The following is a 15,049-nucleotide window of genomic DNA, read 5'->3' on the forward strand; positions in this document are numbered from 1 at the left end:
ATTCCGGGGCAATTCCGTGTCCTAACCACACAAACACCGCATTCATAAAATAAGGAAGTCTGCAGTACATCCAATACACAGCATTGTACCCATTCAACGCACATTAAATGGATGCGAAAATTGAGCACTGTTCTGGGTAGGTGGGTGCTGTGGGCAGTATTACATATTGCGCCGTTGTTAGGATTCCGAATAATAAGTGTGATAGATTATGTATTGGGTAGTTCGATCTGAACGTATACTTGTGAGACATTTTATTATTACGGTTACATTCACGTTCACCAGAAGCTGCTCTGGTAAACTTCTACAACACCTCTATCATTAAAGGGCCAATACCGATGTCCCAAGCTGTATTATGCGGTGTCTGGATAAAACTTTTATTTTATAAAATTAATGTGTAGATAAAATTTACCTTTCGTTATCAAGTACAGCACATGGGTCATTCATTGTATAGACCTCAAAAGGAACGGGAATCACTTATCAGATCACCTAGCGAAACAACTGACCGGAAATCTTAAAAGGGTTACGTGTCCGGATAAGCAGTTTTGGCGTTCATGTCCAAACGACTCAATATTTTGAGCTGAAATTTTGAGACAAGGTAAATACACCACTCCTCTATAGTTTGGCGCTTAAATTTCAAACGTAGTTGAACTTTTATTTTTGAGACCCTGTTCAAATCGGGATAGTCCCTCTATCATTAACGCCTTGACACATATAACATGTTAAATAATAAACTCCAAAAATAAAATCGAAACAAACAACCGTTATTCTGTTTAAACACCGTATTTAATATAAAATTACAACACACCTTTAACACCTGTCTAATGACGTAGGATTAATGGTACCAAACTACTGCAAGTCATTCTATGCATTAACATTATTTATATAACAGGTCTGCATGCCAGATACCAGAAATTGGAATCTTATACGTTCAAGCTCACACCTTTACACTACTAGCCATTTTTATACCAGGACATGGGCCCCAGCTTCTACCCATTTTCTTGTTCTGGTGGCGACACTCTTCGATGCGGCGATGTTTCAGCATCACAGCCAATCCGCAACAAGGCGTTTGAGAGAACTATTTATTTGGATTGACGAAATGTATACCTATAACCTTAATTTATCTTCATCCCCTATTTCAAATAGACTCTAAAGTAGTAAAGAACATAAATGACATTTCCATAAACCACTTCTTGCTTGCAGGTTTCTTAGGGATATATACAGAAATAGGCTTAAATACGCGATGGTTTTGCAGGTATGGATGGTCTAGTTTCAGACTGATTGGAGAGGTCAGTTCCATACCGAATATTCAGATTTTCTTTGTTATTTCAAAAGAAACGTTAAAGTAGTAAAACAATAAATACATAATCGACATTTATTATAATCTGCAAGTTATATTGAAATCGGTTTGTAATTGCGGTCTGTAGCCGTGCCACATGAAATGTGTGGTAACCTGATATCTCCGAAACTGCTAACCGGAAGTGGTCGAAATTTTGGCTACTCTGAGATATTATTATTGTTATCATATTCTGTAAGTTTCATGGATATCGGTTTATATATCCGGTCTGTAGCCGTGCCACATGAAATGTGTGGTAACCCCCATATCTCGGAAACCGCCAACCGGAAGTGGCCGAAAGTTTTGCCACTGAAGATGTTATCAATGTTATCATAATCTGTAAGTTTCATTAAAATCGGGTAACAATTGCGGTCTGTAGTCGTAAGGCTATTTTGAAATTCTTGCTTACCACATGTGGCAAATAGCCACTGCCTTTAAGGCTTGTTGTCTTAATAGGGTAAAAATAATTAACCATTTTTGCGACTAAATATTTAGGGTATTTAAATCATGGTTTAGAGATAATTCTATATCGTTTGCAACCTAAAGATGTATCATCAGCAAATAATCCTGCTATGTTTGTCAGTGTAACTTGGATGTCATTTATATAGACTAAGAAAAGGGAAAGGCCCCAAAACGGAACCCTGGGGAATTCCTGACATTAGAGTCGTTTCGTGTGATCTAACACCTCTGATGGTTAACGCCAGTTTCCAGTTTTCTGTTACTGATATAGTTTGATAACCATTTATGTATCAGGCCTCTGTGATATATGCTATCAAAGGTTTTAGAAATATCAAAGAAAACGTAGCAGTTACGACATCATATATTTCGAGAAATTGATGAATTGTTGGGAGATGGGGTTTAACGTCCACTCGACACAAACTAGGTCATTTCGGGACTAACATATGGTTCGATTTTATTTCAATAATTCGCTTGCGTGTAGGGGTCTTTAGCAGTGGGAGGAAACCGGGGACCCTGGGAAAACCAACGAGGTTGTACAGGCGACCCTACTCCTTGTCACGTACAACCGGGGAATCGAAAACCCAGTTGACTCAATGACAGACCTTATTACACAACGCTCACGTGCTAACCATTCGGCCACCCAACCCCCGGTGCAAGACGGTGGGCCTGACAAGGAAAGCTGTCTAGTATTTCGGATGGAACGAAAAACCGTCTTGCACCACTGACAAGGGGAAACTTTCTCGGCCAACACCGGGAGCGAACCCCCACCTACATTAATACATTACGTATAGGTTAATGTAAGTATATATTTACACATCGCTAAAGATTATGAAGTTAAAAAATCGCCTTCAAATCATTACATTAAAATAATACAGTGCGTGACTTAACCTCTCCCCCCCCCCCCAAATTCTTAAACCTAACCTTATTTACATCTCTGCGAAATATTGAGGTGGTCTTAAGCAATAGATCTAGCCCAGATGAAACTACCATAGTGTGGTTATGGCTAATTTTAAAGTGGGGTTAAAGGGAAATAATTATCATTAAAATCATACACTTTATTAGATTTTTTTGTCTATTTGAAACATTTACAGACTTTGGACGACACAAACGTTAATGTTATTGAAAGCACAAAATTATAGGAACACACAAGGCCGGTTGCTGCAGCCCAGCGGTCTCTGGTCATAAAGTTACGTAAGGATAGACGCTTTTAGTCTTTCCCAAAATAGACCTTCTACGTCACCGTTCCAAGTGATGTAAGTTGTAGTTTTTAACAGAGCATGTAATGATTTACTCATATTAACGGCCTCTATCTCTTCTAGAAATACTACAACTATTGACTCAATACTCATATCTAAAACCAAATTCTGGGCTAAACTCATTTCAAATTGGCACCACTGACGTCTAGCAAATTCATTTGACAAAATGATTAAGATTTTCCGACTGTTTTCCATGTGTTGAATAATATTATCAATGATTAGTTTTCCACCCAGAAAATCTCTTTCATGGATACATAGTTTGACGTGGGCATCCTCTTCTAAGTGATGAACAAGATTGTCAAATACCCAATTGCTGTTTTCAACACAGTACGACACAAAAACATCGTAAACAAATTGTTTTTCTGCAATATGCATTAACTGTTTTTGTCTGTATCTCCAAATGTAAATATGGTATTTAATATGCCATCTATATTTATACACAAATGATGCCGATACAATTACTAAAAGTAATACACATACTACAATTGTTACAACATTGTAGGTCTCTGAATTATTCAGACATATCTTCTCAGTAATATTAAGGCATCTGTAACCTTTCGGATAATCAACAAACTTATGTTTCTCGCTACGAATCCATTGAATAAACCAATATATGTCACAGTTACAAATAAACGGGTTATGGTCAAGACTAATCGTTTTAAGAGTACTTCTAAGTTGTACAGGAAACATTCCGCGTGTAACTGTTTCAATACTATTTTGTTTTATATTTATGTCTGATAACTCTATGTTGTTCTTAAAGAAATTCATTGGCCATGATTTAATTTTATTAAATTTGACATCCAAGTATTTTAATTTATGAAGTTTCTCTCCAATAACCTTTGGCAGGGAAAACAGTCTAGTGTCTGCCAAAACTAATGTCTCCAAAGACGTTAGTGGAGAAAGGGCTTTACTTAAAATATCAATATCGTCGCCGAGATAATTTCCCATTAATCTTAAAAGTTGTAGACAGACGCAACCATCAAATGCTTGTGGCGATAAGTTTGCAGATGTCAAGGTATTCCTAGAAAGACGTAATTCTTTTAAATGACTGTTGTTGAAAGCCCTTTCTTGTATTATGAAAGGTGGGCTTGGGTTTTTTTGTTCATACAGCGACAGCCATCTTAGAGACGGCAAGTAATGGAAGTTGTCCGTTTTAAGGATTCCAAGAGCGTTGAATGACAAATCTAAATAATCCAACTTCTTCATACAATTAATATGACCGGGAATAAAATTATCGATTTTATTGTTGTTGAGTTTCAAGTAAGTTAAATTAGGGTAAAAGACTCGAGGACCACAGAAGTTTGGTAAATCTCTCAAGCTGTTGTTACCAAGAGACAGTTTTTCAAGATATGGGTTGAAATCTAAGGTGACAGAAGATATTTGATTACCTTGCAAGTTAAGTATTTGTAATTTTTTGTTTTGTTTTAAAATGGAGTTAAATTTTGCTAAATTGTTCCAAGATAAATCAAGTCTATGTAGTGTACTAATATTTTGGAACGCATTTTCTTCAATCGTTTTAATACCATTAAACTTAAGAAAGAAGAGCTTTATGGCTGCATTGCTAACGTTTGACAATGTAGTCACATTTATATATGGTAGATAGTTTCTATCAAAACGAAGTTCAATATTTGTTACAGGTATTTCAGGAATGTATGTAAGATTTAACCCAACACAGAAAGTGTATAATGGTCTAAATCTGCACCCTTTTGATGAACCAGTATTTCTCGTATCGGTTGATGCTAAGAATAGAAGAGTACTTATAACAACTAGGATTATCATTGTCTTTTTTGTCAAAATTTCAATATGGCTCGTGGGTCTCTTTAAAAAGGTGTAGCCAAAATATGAACTCTGAAAAGAGAAAACATACAATTTAATTACACTAACAAATATTACCATTAACAGTAGTGCCTGCTCACAATTTCCTGAAAAGATCATACATAAAAGAATTGGGGAAATGAAATGAAATAGGGTTTAACCAGTGGCGTATGTTTTGGGGTGGGGGTGCTTAGCAAAAGTGAGACCGACTGATCCATAGGCAAATAATACAAGTATCACAGCCCCTAATACGATTTTTATATTTTGTATTTTTGAATCTAGAGTCCCTAAAATGCCATTTAATGGACTTTGGGTGAAGATTTTGCTGAATTCTGATAGTCAGAAAACACTTATAACATGAGTAAAATTGAATACTACACATGGGAATTCATGTTATTTATCAACAATTTTGTCATTGTTTGTTTACCTCATTAATTCACTTAGTCGCCGATGCATAATTTTGAGACACACTGAACTTATTTTTAAACCGATTATTTTTCTTCCTGAGCCCCCCCCACCCCCTTTTCACCCCCTTTTCACCCCAGGTTTTAATGTCTTACTGTTCTGCAAGAGAATCGTGGGCCTAGAAATAATGCTTTTAGATATTTTGAACCTTCTGTAGGTCAAATCATGAATCTCGAAGAGAGAGAACATATAATTTAAGTACACTAACAAACATAACACCTTTGACAGTTGTGTGAACAATTCCCCGATAAGATCATACTTAAAAGAAATGAAAAGAGGTTTAACGTCTTACTGTTCTGCAAGAGAATCATATGCCTAGTTATCATGGTTTTAGTTACACCTGACAAAATGTTGATGAACCAGTACCTGATATTTTGATCCTGGTGTCGGACAGGTGCTTTATATCTGTGACAGCTGCCTTATGTCTGCGACCATACGGCGACCATAAATGCACAAGGTCGCCGGCAAACGTAAACACAACCGGAGACAATGTCCCAAAAAATTACAAATTTGAAAAAAGTCGCTTCCTCATAGCTTTCCAGGTCAGATCGCAAAACCTTGGCGTCTGTTTTGAACATCCTCAAAACGCATAGAACTATCTGAAGATCTGGGGTTTATCAGTTTTATCTCGATTGGCGAAAAGTTTCCAGACTGATTGAAAATATAAGCTTGTCCAGATAGCCATTAAAGCAGTTTGGCGCCCATAATATTTAGTATTTTGAGCTGAATCTGTCAAACAAACTCTATAATATATTTATAAATTAGAGTTGCATCCCAGTACGACCGTGCATCAGTGGATATCTCATTACAATTAGAAAGAAAAATCACGGTGAACAATATTGAAGGTAAGGATTCCAAGACAGCCTTAGAATAGAGGTGGTGGTGTTTTCATATTGCAGCTAAGTAGGGACGAACAGGAACGACGAGAGGATATGGTCCAATCAGAGTCCGTTACTAAAGGAAGTATATTTAGTATGAAATGGAATGATGTTTATATCACACACATTTAAGGTTTATTCGTATGTGTACGCTTTCAAAATATATATTTGATAACTAGTGCCGGGGAACTAATCTTAAATCGATAAAATAATGAATTCCTACCTGTACATTGACGAAATTAAAAGAAGTTTTGCGATTTAGCTCTCTTTTCTTGTCTTTGCACTGTCACAATATTTTCATCCGTTCTAATATCACTACCGCCTAGAAGTGGATAATAATAACGAAGTACAAATGTTTCATATATCATGTGTCATCATTAAGGCGACATTTCAATTTAATGGGAACGGAAATAATATTACCCAAGGAAGCTTTATTATCAACTAGCGGATAATTCATAATCCTCAGAAACAATCACATGCTCTAACCCTGTTTACATTTCGTGACCATATGACGAACTCTGCAGGTAACCTTAATATTTAAAAAAAAATGTCAATGAAATTAAATGGATTTTAATGGCCCTCTTTTCTGCACCAACCGGGGTAATGAAAAAAGGCCGAATCCATGAGAATTTATTTGTCTACTCTTTAAGGCCCGGTCCCACTGCACTTACGGATGCAAAGAGGATGTAAAATGGGAAAAAAACGTGCCCCCCGTTTGAAAACGCCATGCATCCATTGTGTACTCATTGCATACGTGTTTCATACGCTCTATCGAGCATCCGTTCACTTTGATTTCATCCGAGCAAAAAGTTTTAAGCTGCACGAAACTTTTATAACGGATGAACTTTCTGCCGTGTACGATGTAAATGCGCGACATATACGAGCACCAAACGTTCCATGTCCGTTATCATCCGTTAAACGTCCACTGTATCCTCTCTGCATCCTCTGGGCATCCTCGCAAATCACATCCGCTCCAGCTGAAAACGGAAAGAGGGAGGAAAGATAAGGTACATTGAACGTCTATACATCGTTAGTAGCACGGAAATAGAAAGGATGTAAGCGTATGCATCATGTATATAAAGTTTTCAAAACGGACAAAGCGTTTGTATCTGGGATGTATTTGGTATATTGAAGGATGTCTGGAGTTTGCATAACCCCTTCGGAGCTGTCTTCCACTTCTATTCGCTTTCATCCGCTAGGCTTCCGATGAACATCCATTTAACATCCCCGCTACATACTTCCCACGTTCATTCTTTTCCGTTCTGTTTTCGCAAATTTTCGTCAATTTTGTCCATTTCTGGAGCGGATGAAAACGGATGGAGCCACCCCCGAAAGTTTGCTCGTCCGCTGTGTCCTTTTTGCATACGTTTTGTGCCCATCGGCCACTGGGACCGGGCCTTTATCTAATTGGTTTAAACATATTTTATTACCATAAAGTAAAAGGATTGGACAAATGTTATATAAACTTACAAACACATCCTTTACTTTATAAGTACTTGGATTTAGCCAAGATAACAAAAGGTGGAAAGTAAAGTGTATTTAGACGGTGCTGAGGAATAAGTCTTAACATTGACGAGGATGATTCAAAGAAAAATATCTGAGAATTATTCTAGTGGGTGCAAAAATCTTGAAATTTTAACCCCATTTGCAACTACCTTACACGGCAAAAATATCGAAAAGTTGCAGGAACTGTTGTTGCGAAGTTATTTCAAGCTTAAAGGTATTTCCAAATAGTAATTTAGGATAAGGACCACTCTAAAACAACTGGCGAATGTTTGTTTAAATCTCACAAAAATCTATGGTATTGTTCTTTAAATGGCATTTAGTAACAACAAAACACACACTTATGGAAAGTCATTTAAATAGACTAAGAAAAGGAAAGGCCCCAAAACGGAACTCTGTGGAATTCCTGATATTAGACTCGTTTCGTGTGATCTAACACCTTTGATATTTACCGCCTTTTTTCTGTTACTGATATAGCTTTATAATCATTCAAGATACGGGTCATCAATACCGTAGTTTTTTAGTTTATGTATCAGGCCTCTGTGATGAACGCGATCAAAGGTTTTAGAAATATCAAAGAAAACGTAGCAGTACAATCTATGGTCCTGAAACGCAGTTACGACATCATATATTTCAAGAAGTTGATAAACTGTTGGGAGATGGGGTTTAACGTCCAATCAACACAAACTAGGTCATTCCGGGACTAACATGATTTAATTTTATTTCAATAATTCGCTTGCGCGTAGGGGTCTTTAGCAGTGGGAGAAAACCGGAGGACCCGGAGAAAACCCACGAGGTTGGACAGGCGACCCTAATCCTTGTCACGTACAACCGGGGATTCGAAACCACGCCAGTTGACTCAATGACAGGCCTTCTGATATAGCGCTAACCATTCGGTCACCCCCCCCCCCCAATAATGCAGTAGAAAACAGTTGGCGACCTTTATTTAACGTCCGTATCTATCGCAGGTAAACAACCTTTACAGAAACCCAGCCCTTAATATATTGATATTATTAGACACGTCGTGCAAAGAGTGGAGCATAGAGGTGACGAACCCATGCATCCATTTTAGAGGGGCGTGCTACCAGCTACCAAAGAGTAAAATTAAATTAAGTTTCTTTGTAACTTGAGTCCATGGGATGTGGGGGGGGGGGGGTACAATCGCTGAGCTTGCCTAGGGCATCACTAAACCTCTTAACGCCACTGATCCCAGCAATGAATTTGATTTATTACACAATCTAACGTGAATGAATGAATTGAATGTCAAATATTTTAAAGATACATTATGGGAGATTTTAATAGAGAGTTGGCCATTTTTGCTATAACAGTTCAAAAAAAGATGATGAAAGAAAAATATATTGAAAATTTCAGTCAAATTACTTTATTCTGAACAAAGTTATCACCATTGTAATTTTTGACTAGAGAATAGCCGATCGTTTGATTGACAGGCGTTAATTCCACCTACATAATCTCGATTATCAAGTAACGTTTTCATTGGCTGTGGTACCGTTAGCTTATTCGGTTTGAGACGGGGTTGCAATTCAATTCGTATCACATTTATCTTTACTACATATTAAAAATAAGAATTTTAATATATAGATATGAAGCGAAAATTTGAAAGGAAGGACCAAATCAATGAGGCATAATTATAGCCGACTTCTTGTTAGCCTGCGGGTACTCTTGTATGTAACTGGTAGGCAGGCCTACGTAACTCCCGAAACAGACACATTGAAATAGGAAACATTGATCCAATGGGATTGCAATTCAACTGGGGTGATGTTAGCTGGGATGTTTATCAATTTCCATAATTTTTCTGTAAACGCAAGTGACAAAAGAGCGTATAATACCGACATCCAAACTCTCATTTTAACCACAACTAAACATAATATCAAGGCCGTATATATCGAACTTTCAATCAAATTGACTAACATGCGGCCTCCGCTTACGACGCCATTTAAAAATTTAATCAATCAATGAAATCCTGTTTAAATCCAAGCCATCCGTGGGTCTACAGAGTTGATTTTGTGTCTGTTGTGTAAATAAAGATCTAATTTATAATTTCTAAGACATCTGAAGCCCAAATAAAGACTTGCAATAATCAGATTTAGCTCTTGCATAATGTATGTTTAAGGGTGTATAGCCCTATTCTTTGGAATTGTACAATGGCCGAAACTTGCTCTAAAAGCACATGTTAAAATGTAATATTAGTGTATATAATGATTTACATTCAGATTAATTAGAACAGAATTGGCCACATTGCTTGCAGCTTCATTAGGCCTGTATCTATATTTAGTATGAAATTGAATGATGTTTATTTCACACACATGATGTTTATTCGTATATTTAGTGCTAGCAAAGTAATCTTAAATTGATAAAATACTTAATTCCTACCTGGACATTGACGAAAACAAATGTAGTTTTGCGATTTAGTTCCCCCTTAAATTCTCTTGCCTTCTCACTATCATAATATTTTAGAATACTTAGTTTAATATGACCTGCGTTATCATTAAGACAGGATTTCCATTTAATAATAACGGAAATTACACTAGGATGTCTAATTACCAACAAGTCGACAAAATAAATAGATTACACTTACTAGTTATTTGGACATTTATCTTTCTGAAAAGAACTTTCTTGGCCAATGCAGGGATCGAACACCCGACCTCCAGGCTAGCGAGTCAGCGTCTTTCCCACTTAGCCACATGATCCCCCACTCAATTATAATCAAAGTTTTTGAGCTAGACCAATCAAAATGCTTAAAGCTCTGCTTACCCTGAGCCGAAAAAGTTCATTATCGTACTTAGTCAAGGTATTGATATAATGAAACTATACACAAAGTTTCATCACTCTCGCTTAATAGTCTCAGTGCGGCGGGGGGGGGGGGGGTGTCCATCAAATGGGCACTAAACCAGACACAACTTTTCTGGAGTCCAACACTGAAGCTATTGAATTGTTTTTCAGATAACTAGTATCATTATGTATAACAATTGTTGTGAAAATAAATCGGAGAGATTTCGATTTGACAGTTTTTACGTATTTTTGAAACAGGTTTCAAAGTGTATTGGTTCTGTTATGCAAGATCATTTTCGATGTTCCAAAGTAAAAGTTCGGTACTAAGACACCCTAAAGATAAATTTTAAATGTTCCTATTATTAATTAGAACAGGTTTCGCTTTAGTTTTTATATTTTACGTTGACATTTTATGGATTTAAATCTCCCTAGTGCAAAAACGGTAAATTTCACCTTTCGACCTCCAGGGTCACTAAGATCTAAGGTGAATTTAGCAAGTTTACATTTTTATTGAAAGTGTGACTACTTTCGATCATTTTCAGCTTCTTATCATAATACAAGAATGACTACGGATTCATTTTCATTTCAAATGAACTCATTTGACCTTTGACCCCGAATATCTCGAAAACGCCCCAACGGCGGACTGATTACCTCTCGGCATCGTATTCTACGCAAACTTTTACTCTAGAAAAGTTGTGTCTGGTTTTGTGCCCATTTGATGGACCCCCCCCCCCCCCCGCTGAGCCTCCGGTCTATAATTAGAACCACAGTTATCGTGCCCCAAATCATCAACCAATCAAATTGCTTATCTCTGTTTAGCCTCAGCAGAATATGCTCATGAAGGCATTCACCTATTAAAAACCTATGGTCCGACAAAAAAAAACCCCAATCAACGTTGACATTTTTCTGAGTAGATCCTCATGCTATGGGACGCAATTAACTGAAGGTAGTCATTTTGCGATAATATTCCAATTCATATTTGGTTTTCAACTTTTGTTATCGACGTATCAACTGTGATTTGGCAATTTATTTCTTTTGACAGGGTCGTGACTTTATTTCAGATTTTTTTCCAAGATGGTGACCATTTTTGGTCGGGGAAAATGGGACGATGTGAAAATTTTGATTAAATATTAATATTTCGTGTCGCTATATATGTTGTTGGAATAGCAGATTACATTTCTGGCATTTACAACATTATAAAATGATCACATTTTCACATACTTAGCATATTTCCGGGATGGCTGTCATTTTTAGTAGGAAACGGGACGATGTGCAGATATTGATTAAGTAGTATTGTTTGGTGTCGATATATATATTTTTAGGGGCACAGATTCCATTTCTTACATTTACAACCTGCGCCGTCGTTAGGATTCCGAATAAACCGACACCCATAGTAATAGTGATAGATCACAGGCACTTGAAGGGATTAAAATAAAACTTCTTACTACTGCTTGACTAAATATTATAGTTTATAAACGGTATTTCAGCCGCCATCTTTGTTTACACGTCTCCAAGACATTTTGCCTGCTATCACCTCACAATACTCACTAATTCTAACACTTCAAGTCGTTTTTATTGCCAACGAGACCTTATTTGATCATTATGCAGCTTCCGATGTAATTAAATTGGTCATTTCATAGCGTTATTAATTACAAATCAAACTTGAAGCGCTATCACTGGGCGAAAAGCAACTTCAAGAGACCGGAAATAACACGAAATCAGGTCAAAGGAATTCCCTTTTGTTTTTATTAGTAAGTCTAGATCATCCAGTCACCTCCTTTATTAACATAATCCATTATACGAGATTTTCTTAGGGACTGGGTGATCTAGACAGCACCAAAACAAACCCACGTGTGTTTCAACTCCGGTGAAAATGAAAAAATGTCCCTGGCATAGGCATAACAAACAAAAGAATGGACTGCAAGTGGAAGTCTATACCAGTGTATGGTAACAGTATTCAGAAATGAAAAAGCTGTTCTAAGAAATAATATGAGTTGCTATCTGATAAGGGTGGGAAGGGGGGGGGGACTTTATTTCGGGTACCTTCGTTTTGCAGACTAAAAGGCAAAATATTTTTTTTCTCCAAAAATATATGTTAATTTTTTATCGCTTTATCTGCTCCACCACTGCTCATGTGGCTTTGCAAGGAACAGAAATAAAATTGTTTAATTATAGATATTTCCTTTATTAGGTATATATAATATATACCTATGTAGGAGTAGTTAGAAGATTCCTAAGAAGCATGTTACATACCAATGACAATATTCAGCTGTCATTCTGACATTCATAATTCGAGGTCAGCTCTGACAGTCAATTTTATTTTTAGTAACACACCTTGACCAATCAAAAATAAGGGCTTCCCCAACGCGACGTCATTGACTGATTTCGTGTTATTTCCGGTCTCTTGAAGTTGCTTGTCGCCAAGTGATAGCGCTTCAAGTTTGATTTGTAATTAATAACGCTGTGAAATGACCAATTTAATTACATCGGAAGCTGCATAATGATCAAATAAAGTCTCGTTGGCAATAAAAACGACGGGAAGTGTTAGAACTAGTGAGTATTGTGAGATGATAAACAAAGATGGCGGCTGAAATACCTTTTATATACTATAATATATAGTCAAGTAGTAGTAAGAAGTTTTATTTTAATCTCTTCAAGTGACTGTGTGATAGATCGATTATGTACTGTGTTCTTCGTTCTGAACGTATACTGAGGAGACATTTTATTATTACCGCTACATTCAAGTTCGTCAGACGCTGCTCTGGTAAACTTCTACAATACCTCTATCATTAACGCCTTGACACATATAACATGTCAAAAAATAAACGCCAAAAATAAAATCGTTAACAAACAACCGTTATTCTGTTTAAACAACGTATTTAATATAAAATTACAACACACCTTTAACACCAGTATATGGGCAGGGGCGTAAATGTGGGGAGGGGGGCAGGAAGAAAAATAGTCGGTCGCAAAATTAAGAGCAGTCGGTATCAAAATAAGTGCTCACTGCATACGCCACGCTACTCACGCAAAACTTTAGTATTAAATAACCTTGTCAACTTATCGTGTTTGAAAAAAATGTTGTGTTTCATTCTTATTCTGTTGTGAGTATGTTGGTATATGAACAAAATTTCCCCCAGGGAGAAAAATAGTCGGTCTCAAAATAAGTGCAATCACTGCAGTCGGTCTCAAAATTATGCATCGGCGACTCAATAAATTAATGAGGTAAACAAACAATGCCAGAATAGATCCCAAATACTATGTATTTGCGTGAATCCGTGAGCCTAAATTGCATACGTCACACAAAGCTATAGTATAAAATAACCATGTCTGCTTGTCATGTTTGAAAAAATGTTTGTCACTCTTATTCTGTTGTGAGTATGTTGTTCTATGAAATGTTTCTCCCCGATGGCAAAAAAATAGTCGGTCCCAAAAAAAGTACTCACCGCAGTCGGTCTCAGACTAAATGAATTAATGAGGTAAACAACCATTTACAAAACCGGCGAAATTGACAGATAGGCCACAAGATTCAGTCTCATTTCTTATCCTCTCGTTAGCGAGAATTTGGTTCCATTTGCCAAGACAATGACTAAAATTAAAAGCTCGGTTACATGTCTCAGCACTATCATATTCACGGTTATAGTGAACTGCCCAGTTATACTGGTGTGTGGGTCGTGGGGCGTCAGACTATACAAATGTTATGTCAACTCTTTCAAAGCAGGCGGAATTGACAGGGGCAGATCTCGAGATTCTGTCCCATTGGCTCCCATTTCTGGTCCTCTCGTCCATAAGACTTTCTCTCAGCAATGACCTAAAGTGCTAGGATATTGAATCAATTTTTCCAAAATTTTCTCAGGTTGCTCAGTGTTATAGGCACAATCATCAATATGGCATAAACTTTATGTCAACTTAAATAAAACTGCTTTCCGGCGAGACAACGATCGGCGAACAACTATATAATTATACAATACTGTCTATGTTCTACTAGGACGCTTAATGTTATAGCCAATATTTTGTTGACATTCATTGTGGGCTGGGATTGTGGATGGCGCCCTAGATATGGAACCACCCCCACCCCACCCCTTATTCCCCTGCACATGGCCCCTAGAAAACTCGCACATGTGGTGCGCGACTCCTGACTGCGTCACTCGTCGTACTTGGGGTATGTGCATCAGTCGGTCGCATTTTGGCTAAACACCCCCCCCCCCCCCAAACAAAATCGTTATGTACGCCCCTGGATATGGGTCCGGCTTCTACTCATCTTGTTGACACTCTTCGAAAAAAGTCGGCTTCAAAGCCTAGCTTTGCGACAAACTTTCATCAGCATCCCAAATCAATTTTTGAGCCAAGCGAAGGAGTTGAACTTGATTCAACGTCTTTGCTTCGCTCAACACAGCGCAGCCAGTCAGCAACAATGCGTCAGGGTGAACTATAAAATGGATTTTTTAGAAAGCGATATGTAATTCAGGATGTCTGGATGGGATTGGCTAAAAGGCTCAGCCTATGTAAAATCCATCTTCCTAAATACTATTTAAACATAATATTAATAC

At 37.3% G+C, this 15,049-nt stretch overlaps 1 protein-coding gene across 2 annotated transcripts; it reads right to left on the reverse strand.

The window, feature by feature from the left end:
* Positions 1–2,832: 2,832 nt before the first annotated feature.
* On the reverse strand, positions 2,833–10,418 carry LOC126818042 (toll-like receptor 13). 2 transcript variants are annotated; one of them, XM_056100164.1, is made up of 3 exons: positions 10,306–10,418; positions 6,430–6,528; positions 2,833–4,896 (listed from the first exon to the last, which is right to left on the reverse strand). In XM_056100164.1, the coding sequence occupies exon 3, from the start codon at positions 4,825–4,827 to the stop codon at positions 2,980–2,982; it is 1,848 nt and encodes a 615-aa protein (XP_055956139.1). In that variant the 5' UTR covers positions 4,828–4,896; positions 6,430–6,528; positions 10,306–10,418; the 3' UTR covers positions 2,833–2,979. The 2 variants fall into 2 exon arrangements, with proteins under 2 accessions (XP_055956139.1, XP_055956138.1); XM_056100163.1 differs by lacking the exon at positions 10,306–10,418 and adding an exon at positions 10,101–10,222.
* Positions 10,419–15,049: the final 4,631 nt, after the last annotated feature.

This window comes from Patella vulgata, chromosome 4 (genome assembly GCF_932274485.2).
Source record: "Patella vulgata chromosome 4, xgPatVulg1.2, whole genome shotgun sequence".
In the NCBI taxonomy this organism is placed as follows: domain Eukaryota; kingdom Metazoa; phylum Mollusca; class Gastropoda; family Patellidae; genus Patella; species Patella vulgata.